Below are 18,787 nucleotides of genomic sequence, written 5' to 3' on the forward strand. Positions count from 1 at the left end.
TAAAAAATATAAAAGCTAGTATTTTGAAATATTACATTTTATAGAACCACAGCCATTATTTTGAGCTCTGTGAATGACTGATTGAAAACCGAATGACAAAGGTTATGATGTGTGTTTTTATGAGACTTAATATCTGTATTGGAGTCAAACATGTAAATCTTTAAATAAAGTACAATCTTTTTACACAACAGTTTTTTCTCTTTTTAATTTTTTTGTATTCATACTCCAATAGATCTTTGATGTTATGATAAGGGATGCACAATATATCAGATATATTGGATATTTATTGTCTATATTAGATATTTAATTGTACATGTTTTACATTTAGATAACCTTTGCTGCCGTTTAAACGGTCATTTATGTAATCTTTAGGAAATCTCAAAAGAAATATACACTTTTATACTGTACATAATGTTGTGATGCCTAAATTCAATTGTAGCATTTAATACAATTAATTTGAGTAGTTTTTATTGTTTTAAAATAATGACATTAATTGGCTATCAGGCATAATTGTAATATTGCTGCATCTCTAAATATGATATAGTACAACTGTTTTCAATTTACAGTGCGTAATGATCTTAAGGATATATCTTTAATACACACATAAAATACTTAAGTACATTATAATATATAAAAGTCTTCATTTTACAATGGCACTTTTGCTGTTTATTTATGATACTTTCATGTGATAATATATGAATACTGACAGTTAGGTCTTGTTTTGTGGTGTAGCCGTAAATATACATTTGGAGGACAGATAAGGCACCGTGATGCAATCCTTGAAGCTCAATGGTGTCATTCAGTCATCCTGAAAACAAAAACCCCAAACACCACATAAAACAGATGTTACAGGTTTGCACAATGAAACTCCAACAAATCCTGTACTGGATCATTGCATTAGTTTCACTTCATCTTAAACCTAATAGAAAATTGTAAAAAAGATTACACATCTGTTCATGATAAACCCATTTCCTAAGCCAATTCTTTATGTGTTCAGAGCAAACACAAAACTTCATCAATTGAGCAGAGAATCTTACCCATTCTTCATCGTCTGCTCCCTCTCCCTGACCGCCACTCTTCCCTGCATTTTCCTGATCTGCTTTGTTAGCCATTATTTTCTCTGTCCACGATGCTCCAGCGTTCTCATCTCCTGCAAAGTTGCATTTCGTCACTGTACCACTGTCCAGTTTGGCGAAGGAAACTAGACAGACAAAACCAGACAGAACAGCACATGTAGCCACCTTGATTTACACAGTATGTACAGTATATACTATTTTCAGCATTGTACTTACAAATAAAGGGCCCATCTCCTTTCGTTTTAAGACGGATTTCTTGGCCTGACTCGAGCTCTGTTCTGTCCATCTCTGCTTCTGAGATCCAGAATGCAAAGGCCTGACTAGGACAATGTTTTGCTGTTACTTTAACCAGCTGATCCTTATTCACAATGTCACTCAGTTGGCGCTCATTTAGACAATCTGTTTCACCCTTAGCCTCCACTTCTGCAAGGTTGATACACACAAACCAAAACAACATACATATAATAGTCTGCTTCAATACATCAAGATATTTTTGGTAAATCAGCATTTACCAAATCATATATGTACTTACAAGAGTTTAATCAAGTTTTTATTATTGCATGGTATAACTGAATGCTGTTAGAACAGGTTGCCATTAAAATGCACAGTAAAAAACCTGCCATATCTAAACCAACTGGATTTTTTTTTTTTTGAAAGCACTTAATGGTTACTCACTGAAGGATGACATCAGATATCCTGTGTTGACCTTTCTTGTATCACTGAAGTTAGGTTCAATCTCATTTCCTTTTGAATCATATTTTCTGCGATGGATTTTGCTTGGTTTGACATACAAAACATTGTAGCGCTCCTGAAATTAAAACAAATGCAATTGTTGAATCCCTAAGTGTCATGGGAAACATTACTAATGAAGATATTTGTCTTTTTATGAAAATAAAGTAATATACTCAACCTTTCAAAAGTTTGGGGTTGGTACATTTTTTGTCTTTTATGCTGATCAAAATACAGTAAAAACATTCATATTTAACATTAATAAAATGTATGAAAAACATTGATAAAAAACTGTTTTCTATTGTACTACATCTTAAAAAGTCATTTATTCCTGTGATGGCAAAGCTGAATTCTCAGCAGCAATTACTCCAGTCCACAGTTTCTATTCTATATGCAGATTTGCTGCACAAGAAACATTTATTACTATTATTGTTATTATTATTAATGTTGAAAACCGTTGTGCTGCAGTGCTTAATATGTTTGTAGAAAGTAGAAACGGTGGTGCATTTTTTCAGTATTCAAAGTAGAAAGTTCAAAAGAACAGCGTATTTAAAATCGTGTTATGTAATTTTACGGACCCCATACTTTGGAACGGTAGTGTAAATTAGTGAACGGTCATGATTCCAGAAAACAACTTGAGTTTCTTAATTGAGGAAGAGTTTTAAGTGCTCTAACCTTTCTGTTGTTCACATCTGTTATGACATGGCGTGACATTTCCACGACCGCCCCCTCTAAAATGACACCATGACCACTGGAAAGTGAAAATTATAAATAAAATACAATGCGAGAGCCAAGAAGAAAATTATACTCGCAAAAAAGTACCATGGCAGCCATAATTTCCGACAGGACGACATTTACAGTCTCTGTTGCTATTATAAATCTATGGTAACGTTGTTCTTAAACACCGTTGTTGTCACATACAAAACATTGACGAAATATTCTGAACGGCTGACGATGTGAAACAGATCACATATTAATTTACTTAATTTATTGTGTTTTTGCAGTATTAGCTATAACTTCACGAACTATAGCATTTGGAATATTTGAAAGGGAAACTATGGAGAAGTAAACCAGGCTGTGCTGTGCATCGATGTCGACGTGCAAACCATGCATACACTTTAAAGTATTACCTCAGGTGAACTAATGGATCCCATGTGGAGGAGAATTTCTCATTATGGACAGGTTTGTTTAATAGCGCAGTGTTGTCATAAATGCGACTCATCTTCTGCTGATGATTTGGATTTCGTCGAAACTAAAGCTGCTGCTACTTCCTGGTTACGTCATCATGAAATCTCAATCCATGAAACGCAATTTAACTCCACTTTAATATACTGCATAAAATATATCCTGTTAACTCAACTGTTTTCAAATATGTTGATATTCCTAGTAGCTGCACATTTTGTGGCAACGAAGACAAAACCTTGTGAATTTGTTCAGTTTTGGTTTGACTTGTAGCTATTCAACAAACCCTATCTTTGCACACTCTTTTATCTTGAAAGATAGCCTACTATTTGTTATTACTCTGACTCTGCCAACAATTGAATATATTTTCAACTTTTTTTATTTTGTTTGGCAAATTTTTCATCCATAAACAAAAATGTATGGGCTATTCCTACTCTTTCACATTTTCTCACTGCTCACATCTTTTTGTTTGACTAGCAATAAAAATGTGTCAGGTTTTTGGAACTATATGACAAATGTATTTCTATTGACTCTGATTAAGTTTAGATAGATTTCCTTCATTGCTCTTTTATTTGTATTATATTTTCCCCTTTATTGTAAGCTACATACCCCCTTATTATGTTTTATGTCTCCTCTTTTTCTTACTTCTATCTTCTTTTCTTTGTTAATGTTCTCCTGAAGGTGATTGTATTTTCATCCAATTTTTTTGAATAATAAAAAAAGAAACAATTTAACGATGCAGGGAAATATGGTGTACCTTGCAATTGTTACTATATATATATAAACACATGTAAAATAAGAGTTTAAAATATCCCCCCCCACATCTTTCATCCAGACGTGTATCTTCATGTTCCAAGAACACCGACCATTCTCTTTATTTGCGCAAATATGAGTGATGGCTAATATAAAAAAAAACGTATCACAGTTTTATGATACTGGTGAAAACTTTTATCCGTTTTTGTTGATTTGAAGGGGAGGGTAATTAATTAACTTACTGTTTTTATGTCATGAGTCTAATTAATATCTATTTGGAAAACACCAGAATAAGATTTTTTCTCTTTCATAGAAATATCACATTGCTTTGTGACATTTAAAACGTTACACAATAAAATATACACAACCACGCATTATAATAAATCACTACATTTTTAAGTTAAGGCATACAGCATATCATATATTTATTTTTTGAGAGAGATTTGATAGCTGCATATTCTTTATATAATCAATTAAACATGGCCAAATTCACAGAATACTGGCCGCTATATGGCTATAACAAGGCAATAAAACGCTTCATTTCTGTTATCCAGATACAGCTGGTATGACAGTTTGATTACCATTTGGCAATCCAGCAATAAATGTTATGGTAAACTTTATAGGATAACAATACCTGAGACTGTTTCCCAGAAGGCAAATCTCAGATTACCAACATCTACATACTTTAACACATGACTATAAAGAATTCCATCTTGAATATTTAGGCTCTTTGTTATGGCTTGAAAGTACAATGTCTGTCTGAGTTATTTCTTGACCATTAAATAACTTAATGATTAGTCCTGGCTTTTTTAAAGTTAGTCCCTTGTGTCAGTCTGATTCGCTGGTCCTTCCCCGAGCTTGATGTGTCTTTGAGACTGGCTGATGATTCACATTGTCGCAGGATGTACACATTGTCATCCCCTGTAGAAATGAGTAAGAATACATTTTATCATTATATTTTAAGTATTATATCCTCCAAGGACAGCTGAGACACCCTTACGGTAACAGCCAGTAAACTGTCTCTAGATAAGCTTAAATAAACGCAAGATAACATCATACCTCTTCCTCCAAATCAACTTCACATCTTTCGTGACTATATGAGCATTGTGGACTCTGCTCTGAGTTTCCACCTGTAAAAAGCACCACCTCAGAGATAAACTGTCCTGAGCAACAGCCACGAAGTCTCGATATAGCACCAATAAAACACAAACCCAATAAATGTTTAGAAGCAAAGCTCTTTCTTATATGTAATGAGTCAAGTGTCTCACTTTATTACCCAACCAATGTCATATCTGCTGTTTTACGTCAACAGTTTCTTACAGTGTTTTGGAAAGTCCTGCAGCTGGATATTTAACCACACATTGCGTCTCTGAGCCCATCCACCCGGAGCTTCCACTTCATAGAGACGCTCTCTTTCGTCTTCGTGGATCTCAAGATACTTTTTACAAACTGTAAACAATTATTTCAACAAGTTGTGTAAGCTTTGGGTGTCAGGTTTCTATTACATAAATAATCACAGATAAGAGCCAGTGTAACCACTCTTATCAGTTCAATGTTGAGCGATTTGTGTATTCTGCACACAATCTAAAGCCATAGGACTACCCTGCCCCTTTTCAAAATTCGAAATTATTCAAAAGTGCCCCTCTCAGACAAATAGCAATGATATTGTGGTCAATAAAACAAAATGCATTTGAATTATAATTAACACGACTATGTGTACAAAACAGTAACTAATCGCTCAAAAGTCGGAAAATTCCTGTTTATTTTTATATCTGTCAATCTGAGGCGTTGCTATGGGTTGTGTGCGTTTTGCTTGACTGACTGATATTCCACAGTCTGTTCATAAACCTAGGCCTAGCGCCAAAAGTCACAATAATGGAAAGCAGTATTCAATTCACTTGTATTTATGTGTATTGATATACCGTTTACTATTTCATGAAACTATCATAGTTAATGAAGCAGAAGTGCCACCTAGAGGCCTATTATGTGAAGTGTAGGCTGGCGAAATGGTGACGTGAAAGGACTTTATTATATTCCCATTTTTGATATTTATGCAGCATTATAAAAGTGTCTTATGCTCATCAAGCCTGCATTCATTTGATAAAAAATACAGAAAAAAACTGTAATATTGTGAAATATTATTACAATTTTAAAGAATGTTTTTCTATTTTAAAATACTTTAAAATATAATTTATTTTTGTGATGCAAAGCTGAATTTTTAGCATCATTACTCCAGTCTTCAGTGTCACATGATCCTTCAGAAATCATTCTAATATGCTGATTTATTATCGATGTCGGAAATAGTTGTGCTGCTTTATTTATTTATTTATTTTGGAACCTGTGATACTTTTTGGGGTTCAACGATAAATAAAAGTTCAAAAGAACAGCATTTATTCAAAATAGAGATGGTTTCCAACTATATAAATCTTTACTATCACCTTTTTTTTTTAATCAATTTAACAAATCCTTGCTGAATAAAACTAATTTCTTTACAAAAAATAAATAAAAAAATAAATACTGACGTCAAGCTTTTGAACGGTTGTGTATATAATTACAGAAGTTATATATTAAATAAATGCTGTTCTTTTTTAACTTTTTATTCATCCAAGAATCCTGAAACAAAGTATCACAGGTTATAAAAATATTAAGCAGCACAACTGTTTCCAACATTGATAATAAATCAGCATTGCATAAAATATATTTTAAAGCATATTAAAATTTTGATCAAATAAATGCAGGCTTGATGACTATAAGTGACTTCTTGCAAAAATATAAAATAGTAATGTATCCAAACTTTTGACCTAGATATTTTTTTTTTTACATTGCCCCTATTTTACATTTGAGCCCCTGCCCCTGAGGAACTTTCTGCACGTCCCTGAGCATTGCCATTTAAAAGTTTGGGGTCAGTAGGTTTTTTTCTTTTCTTTTTTTTAAAGAAATTAATGCAAGGATGCAATTCATTGATCAAAAGTAACATTAAAGACATCTATAATGTTACAATAGATTTCTATTTCAAATAACTACTGTTCTTTTGAAATTTCTATTCATCAAAGCATCCTGAAAAATGTATCACGCTTTTCACAAAATATTTAGAAGCACAACTGTTTTCAACACTGATAATAAAAAATGTTTATTGAGAACTAAATCAGCACGTTAGAATGGTTTCTGAAGGATCATGTGACACTGAAGACTGGAGTAATGGCTGCTGAAAATTCAGCTTTACCATCACAGGGACAAATTACTTTTAAAAATATATTACAATTGAAAACATTTATTTTGAATTGTAATAATACATTGCAATATTAATGTTTTTGCTGTATTTTTGATCAAATAAATGCAGCTTTGGTGAGTAGCTATAAGAGACTTCTTTCAAAAATCTTACCAACCCAAACTTTTTAACAGTAGTATAATTTAAAATTGAAGCATTTTATCTTTTTATCCTTTACATGTAAATATCACAGCTAAAAAAACGTAAAAGTGAAAAGTGATTAAAAAATGATCAACCATGATCAACAAATAATCAATCAACCAACCATAAAAACAGTTATTTTATTGTTTTAATATGATTATGCTATGCTTACCAACCCAAAACCTTTGGATGTTAGTGTATACATACCTCCAAGCATGCCAGGTGACATAGGAAAGCTAATTCCCAGAATCGCCTCAGAGGGTTGAGATGAGCAGAAATCCTCCAGCATCTGTAAAGCGAGCCCAGTCCTTCTCCAGTGAGAGCGAACAAACACTGTGTCCAGCACAGGGAGCTGATAACTTTGGCCAGTGCAGCTGTCACACAGGCTGCCTATAAAACACACACACACACACACACACACACACACAAATTACTTTTTTTTTTTAAAGAAGTAAACAAAACACCCACCACAAATCTCTAAGCATGCTAGAACTAAAAAATATACCCTTTTTTTTGATGGTGTAAAACCCTACTGCTTCTCCATTTTGCCAGAGAATTTTGCCATGTTCCCACAAGGAATAGGCCGAAAAATATAGGTCTTCTTCAAGAGACCTTTCCAGAATTCCAAATATAACTTGACTGAGCAGAAAGAGCACAACTCTCTCCATCACTGATTCCATCTGGAATGACAAGAACCATCAGAGGCTTCATGGAAATGGTGACAATGTTAAGATTATGACATTTCTGGTCAAAACATTTTGTTTGCAAGGCTAACTGTTACTCACTAACAAAAGTCCACGTCTTGATTTGTTTGATGTCTTCAAAACATCACCAACGGGCCACCATTTGCCTAGCAAGTACAGAGCAACCACTAAAAGAGTAGGCTATAGATTATCCAAAATTAAACAGAATGACAGAAAACAGGTGAAATGAAAAACGTAGCATGCGCAAGACCTTTGGTTTCATCCTCAGGGGTGTGGAGAGCAAGAATGAAATGTGATAAATCACCATCTCTCAGAAATGCAAGTCGACCAATGTTCTCACAAGTTACTTCCACCTGTTATCACAAATATCACACACACTTTGAGGAACTGAAATGAGGAATTTATCTCAAATTAGTAAGCTGCCTACCCACACAGCATTTTTGGTCATCATAGATGCTGGCTAGGCAGGCAACTAATTTTTGAGACAATATAACTAAATTCACTATTGAATGCAAATGTGTATGTTCTGACTTTCTCTCCATGTGGAAGGGTGATAGGGACAGCACCATCTGACTTGACACGGGACAGGTATTCGTCATATCCTGTGCTCAACTCGCCATAATGCCGCACAGGTAGATCCACTGGATAGGGTTTCACTTGAAAGACGACATTTGATATGTTTACGCAGTTAATAACATGGACCTTTAATTTCACGATGACATTATGGCACACTTTTCAGCAATGCTAAATTACTTAATTAGTAGTAGCACTTTATTGATTGTTGCAGAACTGCGCTTATGTGAGTGTTGACAGTCTGACTGACTGGCGAACATAGCGCGAGAGAATGTTTGCATGCAAAACAAACCTTTAAAACTCTTTTTAAAATGATCAATTTTTGGCATGCTCACATAATCAATTTTGGGAATGCTAGAAAGCCTGTCCTTACCTTTTAAACTACTCTCCAGTTTAGACTTGGATTCCATTTTGATAGTTGCTCGACCTTTGAATGTTTCTCAACAAACGTGCGCCATCTAGTGACTATAAAGTACGAAGGGGAGAAATTCATACATATTTTAACAGTCCAGAAGTCTTCAGGTCTTCGTGAATAGTCTACATAGACTGAGCAGACACCTCCTATTACATAATGTATAAAATTCAGTGTTGCATTTTAGCTTGGCATATATGCAACTTGCATATAGTGTCATAATATATCACCAGCATTATGATCATCATTAGGATTTATTTCAGTCCTCACATTTTTTATAATAAATATAGATAACTATATACATTAACCCAAAAAGCTGTAGGCTGAAGTCTTAGCTTATTTTACACCTACCCTTCTTCATTATAGTAAGTGTCACCTTCAATCCTTGGTTTAATTTAATCTACACTAAAAATAAAATGAAGACAACATTTCCCAAACATTTCCCAATACATTAAAATAATTGTTTCAAGTATCAAATTTACAAATAATCTGTACAAAGTAAACTACGCATTCTTATTTCCTTGTCACGGTATTAAGTTTATACTGGCATTACACTGGCTTTTTTTTTTTGTTATTTACGTATTTTGCGATGATGCTTACATTGCAAACCCATTACACAGTCAGACTCATACAGTGTCATGTTAGTCAAAACTGTATTCATTGTAAATTAAATATATTACAATATTTTTAAATTAATCTTTAAAGGTCTCCTCTGGGATGGTTATTAATAATAACAACTGTACCCTTTCTCTGTCACCTCTGTCTCTCTGCAAGTAAATGAAGCATTTAAGGTTAAAAACCAACCACATTCAGTAAGTTACAATGCCAGCCAAGACCATTTCCAAACAGTGACTGGCCAGTATTTACACTGTCCACAAGATGGCAACAACATCATACAAATGTGAGACACATGGGGGGGAAAACCAAAACACATTGAAGGATTTTTTGAACAAACATGTTTTGAGCCACATTCTTTTCCTGCAAAAACATGTTTAACAACAAATAGGACAAAAATGTAAGTCTGAGAGCAAAAATGAGCAAAATAATTAAATTCATGGTCATTCTCCTGTAGTACTGATTTGATTGTTTTTACATACATTCTTCAAAATTGTACCAAAAATGTTCATACAAGGTTTAAAATCTTATAATATAACCTTTCTTGTTCTACAACAGCCGGAAATCACAATAAAACAATACCAGACAGAACTGCATGACCATATTATCAACAGATATGACAACATATATCATATCTATTTTTTCATTCTTTGATGAGAGCCTTAAGGTTTCATGTGACACAAATGCACTATTCTTTGCACTGAGTTCCTTTCTGACCTTGATTTACTACTTACGACTGCAGTAATATAGTACACTGAATCTCTCCTGCTATGGAAAATGCGTTCTGCATCCGTTTTATTCCCATCTCCCTTCATCTCCATTACCCATAAACCACTGACTTCCCACTGAGAAATTGCAGACATTTCTGAAATTCCTTTCACAAGGAAAGGCTAGCTTGGATTGTTAAATATGCTTTTGTAAAGCTGAGAGTTTATCCTCAAAAGGGATTGACTGTCACTCGGCTGTTGAACTGCCAAGAATATTTGGCATCAGAGCAAATATTGCAGCAAAGTAAATTGGCCAAAAGACTTTAAATACAAAACACCTATGTGGTTTCTCTTTAAGATGTAAAACAGGATCTAGCTTTGCATATCAGTGAGTTTCATACTTGTTTTCCTTCCTTGCTTTGTCATCAGCCTGTTTGTGTAACCCATGCGGGATTCCTTAGGTGTCTTCAATCCGTGTCACATGATCAGATTTTACAAGAGGATTATGACATTGGCCTTGGCTATATCGAACCCTGACCTAATATGTAACCCATGAAAGATGACACTGACAAAAATAATGTAATTCTCACTCATCTAGACTAAACTATCATGTATGGTCAACTAATGGCCACTCAAAATGTTTTGATGTTTTTGTACCATAAGCTTTGCATTTATAAAATAATAAAGTAAAAAAAAAAAGTTTTTAAAATCTTTATAAATGTAAATAATAGTGCTGATTAATGCGATTAATCACAACCAAAATAAAAGTATTTATTTACATAATAAATGTATGTGTACTGTGTATATTCATTATGTATATATAAATACACACACATGCATGTATAGTATATGTAAGAAAAATATGTTATATTTATATATTAAATATATTTATATATAATATAAAATATAAGAATATAAACATATGAATGTATATACATGTAAATATTTTCAAAATATATACTGTGTGTTTATTTATTTATACAGTACATAATAAATAAACAGTACACATACATATATTATGTAAACAAAAACTTTTACTTTGGATGCGATTAATTGCGATTAATCATTTGACAGCACTAGTAAATAAATAAATATCCATACATTGAGTTTAGGTGTTTTTAATTAAATTAATTAATTTTAATTAAATTTGATCTCATTTATTTATAACTTTGTGTATGTAAAACACATGTAATCCAAGCAATTAAACTATAATGTAAAAGACACAGTTGCTTTTAAAGAAAATATTTCAGGAAAAAACTCAGTCACTAGATGGTGGATATGTACTATAGTAAATACATGGTTGGTAATCTGAAGCTTAGGAGGAACTGCTAATAGATCATTCCAGCTAAGCTTTTTAGTGGCAACACAACAATCCAATTGATGAATCAAGGTTCATGCCATCCAAAAGAAGAGCTGAACTGCATGTTGACTGACTGCTGCACTTAAAATGAACTCTTTCCAAATGACTCAGCTTTATCTTTTTCTTGCAGAAATACTGTTTATAGGGTCAAAATGATGTATTGTACAAAAAAGATTTGTTTTCCATTTTATGGGAGTATTGCAGCAAACACATTCTCTGGGATGTTTTCCCCCCTTAAAATGTTTACCCAAACAGCCCAGACATAAGGAATGTCTCAACTATTATTTACAAAAGAGGAGGAAGTGAATACTTGATGGTCAGTGTTCATCTGCAATAAAGTTTTTGGCTCCTGGTTTTGGGGGTGATAACAATAATAATTGTGATCAAACCAAGCTGCTATGCGATAAAACAAATTTGTTGCACCCCTCCTGCACTATGTTATTTTCAGCTTGTTTTTCAGGAATCTTTTCTTTTTCTGACTGTAGCTGTTCGACTGAACATAATTGTCGCCCTCTCCTCCAAATTCTTCTTCCTGTCTGGGCTTAGATAAAATGAGAAACAAACAGTGTGTCATCACTATTGTCAGTGGTAAACATGCTTATTTCCACTTGACTGCCAGGCTGAAATGAAACTAAAGGAAAGGTAGTCTGGGTGGAACTGCATGAGGACAAACTCATATAGACAGAAACACAGTATCAAGGGAGTTTTGCTTTTGGTGACTGCTCTGCTTTTTCTTTTTCTGACTGTAGCTTTACAGGGGCTTAACTTTTGTTTGTTTAGCCAGAACAGAGGTAATCTGGGGCACTATCCTTGTGTTTCAGCTTTGTTGTGAGCATAAAATGTATTTTGTTTTTTTTCAAAAAAAGATGTATGATTATAAGAGACAGGAATGTGGGAAAGATCTTATTGCTCTGTTATCAAAATGAGTAATTTAACAAGTTTAACAAGTCTATTTCCACAATATATGCTCTTTAATTAGTGGATCTTTCAACAATAATTGTAAATTCAAAGTTAGTGTCAAATATCTTAACATTGAATTTGCAGTGAGAACAGATCATTTTCTCTATAGTGCTGAAGATTTGTTGTAGAAATGATCTGGAATTGAAACCATCTGTGAACATACTAAGGATCTGTTCATTGCCAATGAGACATGAGACATGATAAATGCTGTATTTTGACATATGGAGGCGCCAAACACAAAATTGCAGATTAGAAGATACAAGGTCAAGGCGATTTCCAAGGCTACAAAGAACTGAGCTGCAGTTTAGAGAACTCTGAATGCTGTTTGAGTAAGAAACTATATTTTTGGATCCACATTTCATATAATATAAAATAAAATAGTGATGCAATTTGACGCAAACAATTGATCAAATTCCACTCAAAAATAGATTTAAATGAATATAGGCCTACACTCTTAAAAATAAAGGTGCTTCACGATGCCATAGAAGAACCTTTTTGTCTAAATGGTTCAATAAAGAACCTTTAACACCTGAAGAACCTTTCTGTTTCACAAAAGGTTCGTTGGGGCGAAAGAAGGTTCTTCAGATTATAAAAAGGTAAGAAAGAGATTGTTCTTTAAAGAACCTTTGACTGAATGGTTCTTTGTGGAACCAAAAATGGTTCTTCTATGGCATCGCTTGAAGAACTTTTTGAAGCACCTTTATTTTTAAGAGTGTAGGTTGTAGATATTCATACCTAAATGTAATTAATTTTAATTTATAGGGTACTGAATTCACAATTTGCAGGCCATTTTAAGTTTACTAATTTCAGCGAAATGGAAATTTGCAGAACAATTTAAATGCCTAAATCTAAAAACAGACTGAAATATTTTTAAGTGTGTTTAGACACCTGAATTTAACAATATATTTCAGCATTATAGACTTAGGAGCCGTAGGTCAATTTTAATTTTAAAAAAGTGCTATTCTCAGGCAATAATGTTGAACAGTGATGACTCTGCATCATCACCAACGAATTAATTGATTGTAATTGTAAAGCCGTTCCGTCTCAATGAATGAAATTCTACATCGGATTTTACTTTTAGCTGACTAGACTATGTCATTGGCAAAATATGTGCACTTCTAAAATGTGGAGCTGGGTAATATTTTGAACAGAGAATTGATTACAAATTGTTATCGTTGTGGATAAAAATGGGATAAATTTGAAGGTTATAAAAACCCATGCATTAATTTTAATAGCTCCATCAGTTCATTCCATTTAAGAGCTCCATGTGCCAGAGATGACGAATTCCAGCTTTAGTTAAATTGGAATACGAGTGAGTAGCGTACTAAAAAAGCGCTATAATTATCTTATCTGAACATACACATTAAATTAACTTTACTCACACTGTCAAATCTGGCGTTTATGAAACTCGGATCGCATCTTAAAGGGCCAGTGCACTTGGATTTAAAAATATTCAGTCCGTTTTCTAGGAAATTATTAAACATGGTACGATCAACACGTCCTGAGCTAACCCAATATTATGTACCCTTTTCTTATTTCATGTTTAGTTTATTTTTGTGGCCTCTATCTTAAAGGGGTCATATGATGCGATTTCAAGTTCTCCTTTCTCTTTGGAGTGTTACAAGTTGATTGTGCATAGATAAGATCCCAAATAAAGGTTATAGGCCTTTAGCCTACTTGCATGTATTTTAATTTCACAATACATAACACATTTAATTTCATTAAATTTTTTTTGTTATGCGTACAGTCAGATATTTTGTCCCTTTAGTATGCTATTTTATGAAGAAACAGCATAGCAGAGAGAATAGCTTTAATACAACATATGAAAAAATATGATAAAAATATAAATACAAGTCAATTCAAGTCACATATTTATGTAGCATTTCATACAATATAGATTGTTTCAAAGCAGCTGTAAAGTTTTAAAACAATTTTGAAACAAATTAGAAGAAAATAGTGTTATTATTCAGCTATAATAATACTATTTTCTGATTAAAACTTATAATTCTTTTCATAAAAATATAGCCTAATAAAATGGAATAATTTAAAATGTATAAGAAATGCATATAAACTCCTTGATGTAGGCTACAATGCTGTGATTGATAGCACAATCACAGCAAAGTGTGTGATCCATCTATCTATCTATCTATCTATCTATCTATCTATATATCTATCTATCTATCTATCTATCTCAAACTTTCTTTAGTTAGCCTAGTTTTTGCAAGACAGGAGATTGATTGTTAGAAATCTTCTAAATTCAAATGATGACGATTCCACTAGATATTCTATTTATGTAAATTATGACTATTTATAAATTAAAATGAAGTAAAAATGAAATTACATTTATTCTTCAAATAAACATTATGACAGACCTGGTATAAGCGTATATTCATGTAAACAAGTTAATGGCTGGAATCATTATTGTTACGAATATACTTTCGTTAAAACAACAACAACAACAACAACAACAACAAAAACAAAACAAATTCCTGTCACCTTGACGTTTGAGATCAAATGGTGTGCTGGCGTCAACACGGTTGGTCCAGTGTTCCAGTCCATGTTTTGGCATTCTCTCATGCCTGGCGTGTTTCTCTGTGAGAGAAGCCGAGTCTTGTTTACAGCGGTGATTCTACTGAGCGGAGACCGTCAGAAGAGTCGCGGAGGAGTCCGAGCGCCGCCGTGGACACTTGAGAATCAAACACTAGGCTCACAAGCTATTTATATCAAACAGTTCGTGATTTTTTACGGTGCGGAAAACCAAAAACCCACGCTCGGGAGCTGCTCACTCTTGCATCTCGGCAAAATGTTTTTTTTTTCCTACCGCAAAACAGACCGACCGTGAGAGCGCGTGAAGACGGTAGGCGAGGGTGAGCAGTTGGTGAAACCATTTTTGTCCTGCCGGATATTTTGGATCGAGCGCTGTCGGGAGGCTTTCATTCATACGTAAATACGCTATCCGAGTCGTCAAGCTCTTTCAACGTGACCTCAAAATCCCTCCGTACATCATCAGTATAGCGTAGTTCATCACACTTGGCATACGCACATTCGCATAAGGTGTTTTTGTTGGAGGAGAAAGCGCTCGTTTCACTGGCCGTGCTGCGCGTCCCTCTCAGGTTTTCAAGAAATGGAGGCTGAAGATGCAGATTATCGGTCGAGTGAAATTCGTGGCTCCCACACGATTGCATCATTTAATAGCTGGCAAGAATAACACAGTGTTTTAATTGATCTTAATGTTTCCATTAAAGGAAAATTATACAATTATTACCAGATATCGTTTTTCTACTCCTTTACGAGTAACGAAAAGGAACTGTCTGCTCATCCAAAGCGGATTCTTCTGGACTTTTTGCTTGCTTACAAGAAGCAGCGTCGCGTTTTGCTGCGGTTTCAGCTTTTTATTTTTTGGAAAACGGATTTTTAGGAATGAGATCTGGAACAGCGAGGGATGTTTGGACCTTATTTTGGGGTCCTCTGCTGTTTCTCCCCACCATCTGCCTGTGGTCTGCGCATGGAGAAGGTAAATCAGGATTGTGTTTTATTATTCTAATGGGAAAATTACTCCTTATATCGGTGTCGTCTTGTTTTATCGAAACCTTGATTCAATCGTTTCAGTCGCGGTGTTTATGGACAAATGTCAAGCATGAGTTTAAGTTACCTGCATACGCTGCTTTAGATGTTCAGCTATATATATTCAAAAGGGCCTAGTAACACACGACCCAGTATATTAGTGAATTATGACCTACTACTTTCATTAAATTTTACAATTTCCCTCAGACTAACAATAAACTTTAGTTTTTTTGTCGTTCTGATGTCTCTAGGCCCATCAGTTAATCGTGACATCGGATGTGTTGTGAGTCTAGTGTGCTTTATGAATTATTCATTAGCTGGATCAGTTGGTAGTTAGAAGCTACCTGAGAATTGCCTTATATAAAGCATTTGCCTCTATAATATGTATATTTTAGGTCATATTTAGTCCACACAGGCAGTAAGGTTAAACGTTACTCGGTCATAATAAGATTGGCTGAATTCAGTGAGTCTCAGTCGAGCATCACGCAGTGACTGTACGTACAGTAGGCTACATTGACCATGTGCTTGTCCTCAGGAGGGTCATATAGGGGAGTTTTGTAACACATTTTGCTTTATTGTCTGTAATTCTATGTTTGTGTATGAAGTTTGATTATAATATTCACGTATTCATATTTGTTTACTATAAATTATAGTAAACTATAGTTATAATCTGAACTGTGTAAATTAATGTTAAGTTTCAAGAGACCTGCTTATAAAAATCATGAACATTTTTATTTTCCTGCATGGGTTTGTTTGGTAATAAAATGTATTTGTTCAAAAATAATGAATTTGCCACCCCCAGAACTTTGTCAGTTTCAAACTGACAGATAAAACATATTTAAAATGGATATACCTAAACTTAGTCTAACATTTGTAAAAACATAATAGAGACATACAGTGGTAAATATAGCATATATTCTGTGCTATTTCTTATGACAAGTGGAAGTACATTGGAAACATCTGGTCAGACTTGATATGTTTTAGCTTTTTTTTTTTAAACACATAGATGTGAATATTTTATATCAAATTAAACGAGAGAACTTGCTGATTCAGATGATACCAGATTTGTAATTAAGTGTCCATTAACTTGTTAAATTCTAAACCAGAAATTTTTACTTTCTTACCTCAAAGTAGATTTTGTGTTTGGGATTATGCTAGAGAATTGATAAGGCTTAAAGGGACAGTTCACCCAAAAATGGTCATTCTGTCATAATTTACTGACTCTTAATGGCTTTCCGTCTTCCGTGGATCACAAAAAAGGTAGATGTAAAGCAGACTTACAGTCCCAGTCACTATTTACTTTCAGTGCATGAAAAAGATGCACTGAAAGTGAATGGTGACTGAGGCTGTCAGCCACTAACATCTCCTTTTGTGTTCCACAGAATAGCACTACTTAAATGTTATAAACATTAGAGAATGGCATAAAAAGTAAGTAAATTTCCTATTTCACGGTCAATCTGTCTTTTTCAAAATGAGCGAATGTTTTGTTGGCTGAGAGACTGCAGTGTCAGAGCATTCGAACTGAATTGAGCCTCTGTCACGTTCGCAGCACACGGTAAGAGATGATCCGATAGAAAACCTTACAGTCAAGATGGCAAACCTGAAAACGAAATAAATCCCCATCGTTTGCCTTATCAACTCAATTTGGACTAAATTATTTATGTTAAAATGAAATACCCAGCCCACAGGGTTTGGTTTGGCAAGATTGTTTGATTACCTGATAATATCTGTATTTTTGAACTACAAACAAAACTGTAATTGTTTGTAAACTGTGGATATCACAAATATTTATTGGATTACAATTGGATTTAGTCTTAGTGAGTTGTTGTTTTTTGGAAGGAATGTCGCCTGAATAAGCTTAAGGGAGACTCCAAAAATGAATTGTGTGTTGTGTGGCTTTTGCATGAGCATATTTGTGTATGGTTTTGTCTGTATTTACACATATACATTCTTTGTTTCAGTCTCTGTTATGTCAGGATGGCAGTAATTGTGTGATAACATGGTATTCCTGCTGTCAATTTTCATGTCTTTCCATAGTTTTAAAACATCTTGTGCTTGTAGGTGGATGTATTTGTAATGTTTTTGCAGCTTTAGTGTCATCAAATGCCTAATTGTGATTGTGTGGGGGCTGCATAGTGGCATAATGAAGGTGGGCCATTCTTTGGTTTAAACTCACATTTACATTCAAAAGGAGTTAGGATGCAATTCAAGGCCATTGACCGAAGTGGCCAGTCCCACATCCAGGCCACTTTGAATGTCAGGGGGGTCTGTTTCTCAGCACCCTGTAGAGACCAGCAGCACTGGCCCTATAGAGGAGAGGGTTATGTGGGGGGTAAGCTCTCACTCTTGGACTCCATCATTGCATTGTCCCATGTGTCTCTGTCTCATAAAGTGTTGCAAAGACACTCCACTGACACACTGACCTCAATCAGCGCAAAACCGGTTTCAAATCTCTCTACTCTTGAGTTTGGATCCATTTGTCAAGTTTGATTTCACTGATGTGGTATACTTTCTGACTTTAAAGTGTTGATTAGCAATGAACAGTTTTGTTTAGGCTGGGTATGATAGAATAGAAATACAATATAAGAATAAAAGAATAAGAATAGAAACAAATTGTAGGATGTTAGTTGACACCAGCTAAATAATTAAGGGTTATGAAGAAGATAGCTGGTTTTGGCAATTGGATGTTTTCAGTAGGGATGCACTGATAGTAAAATTTTGTCCAATACCAATTATATATATA

General features: G+C 34.2%; 3 protein-coding genes across 6 annotated transcripts in view; 1 reads left to right on the forward strand and 2 right to left on the reverse strand.

Moving 5' to 3' along the window:
- Nucleotides 1–244: 244 nt before the first annotated feature.
- Nucleotides 245–3,092, reverse strand: arpin (actin related protein 2/3 complex inhibitor). Its single transcript, XM_016494641.1, has 6 exons — nt 2,936–3,092; nt 2,481–2,556; nt 1,752–1,884; nt 1,293–1,499; nt 1,038–1,201; nt 245–808 (listed from the first exon to the last, which is right to left on the reverse strand). The coding sequence occupies exons 1-6, from the start codon at nt 3,025–3,027 to the stop codon at nt 800–802; spliced, it is 681 nt and encodes a 226-aa protein (XP_016350127.1). The 5' UTR covers nt 3,028–3,092; the 3' UTR covers nt 245–799.
- Nucleotides 3,093–4,157: 1,065 nt separating this feature from the next.
- fam169b (family with sequence similarity 169 member B) lies at nt 4,158–8,852 on the reverse strand. Of its 4 annotated transcripts, none has more exons than XM_016494675.1 (9): nt 8,800–8,852; nt 8,385–8,509; nt 8,104–8,206; nt 7,935–7,999; nt 7,655–7,829; nt 7,357–7,539; nt 5,061–5,189; nt 4,800–4,870; nt 4,158–4,661 (listed from the first exon to the last, which is right to left on the reverse strand). In XM_016494675.1, exons 1-9 carry the CDS (start codon nt 8,834–8,836, stop codon nt 4,569–4,571), a joined length of 981 nt encoding a protein of 326 aa, XP_016350161.1. In that variant the 5' UTR covers nt 8,837–8,852; the 3' UTR covers nt 4,158–4,568. The 4 variants fall into 4 exon arrangements, with proteins under 4 accessions (XP_016350161.1, XP_016350160.1, XP_016350162.1 ...); XM_016494674.1 differs by having other exon boundaries at nt 7,935–8,020; XM_016494676.1 differs by lacking the exon at nt 8,800–8,852 and having other exon boundaries at nt 7,935–8,020; nt 8,420–8,476.
- Nucleotides 8,853–14,995: 6,143 nt separating this feature from the next.
- LOC107694952 (insulin-like growth factor 1 receptor) overlaps nt 14,996–18,787 on the forward strand; it is a 21,705-nt gene continuing 17,913 nt past the window's right edge. Inside the window, exon 1 of the mRNA XM_016494679.1 lies at nt 14,996–15,994. Coding sequence (XP_016350165.1) covers nt 15,901–15,994 — 94 coding nt within the window. The 5' untranslated portion in view covers nt 14,996–15,900. The remainder of the gene's footprint in view (nt 15,995–18,787) is intronic.

This window comes from Sinocyclocheilus anshuiensis, unplaced genomic scaffold (genome assembly GCF_001515605.1).
Source record: "Sinocyclocheilus anshuiensis isolate Anshui unplaced genomic scaffold, SAMN03320099.WGS_v1.1 scaffold286, whole genome shotgun sequence".
Taxonomy (NCBI): domain Eukaryota; kingdom Metazoa; phylum Chordata; class Actinopteri; order Cypriniformes; family Cyprinidae; genus Sinocyclocheilus; species Sinocyclocheilus anshuiensis.

Bases quoted from the DNA above. Each gene is read 5' to 3' on its own strand.
- arpin (XM_016494641.1), bottom strand. From the start codon at position 3,027: ATGAGTCGCATTTATGACAACACTGCGCTATTAAACAAACCTGTCCAT. The intron at 2,557-2,935 runs GTAATACTTTAA...TTCACTTTCCAG, and splicing joins GATCCATTAGTTCACCTGAG to TGGTCATGGTGTCATTTTAG. The intron at 1,885-2,480 runs GTTAGAGCACTT...TTTTAATTTCAG, and splicing joins CAGATGTGAACAACAGAAAG to GAGCGCTACAATGTTTTGTA.
- fam169b (XM_016494674.1), bottom strand. From the start codon at position 8,836: ATGGAATCCAAGTCTAAACTGGAGAGTAGTTTAAAAG. The intron at 7,830-7,934 runs GTGAGTAACAGT...TTGTCATTCCAG, and splicing joins CAAGACGTGGACTTTTGTTA to ATGGAATCAGTGATGGAGAG. The intron at 4,871-5,060 runs GTAAGAAACTGT...TGCTTTTTACAG, and splicing joins GCAGGACTTTCCAAAACACT to GTGGAAACTCAGAGCAGAGT.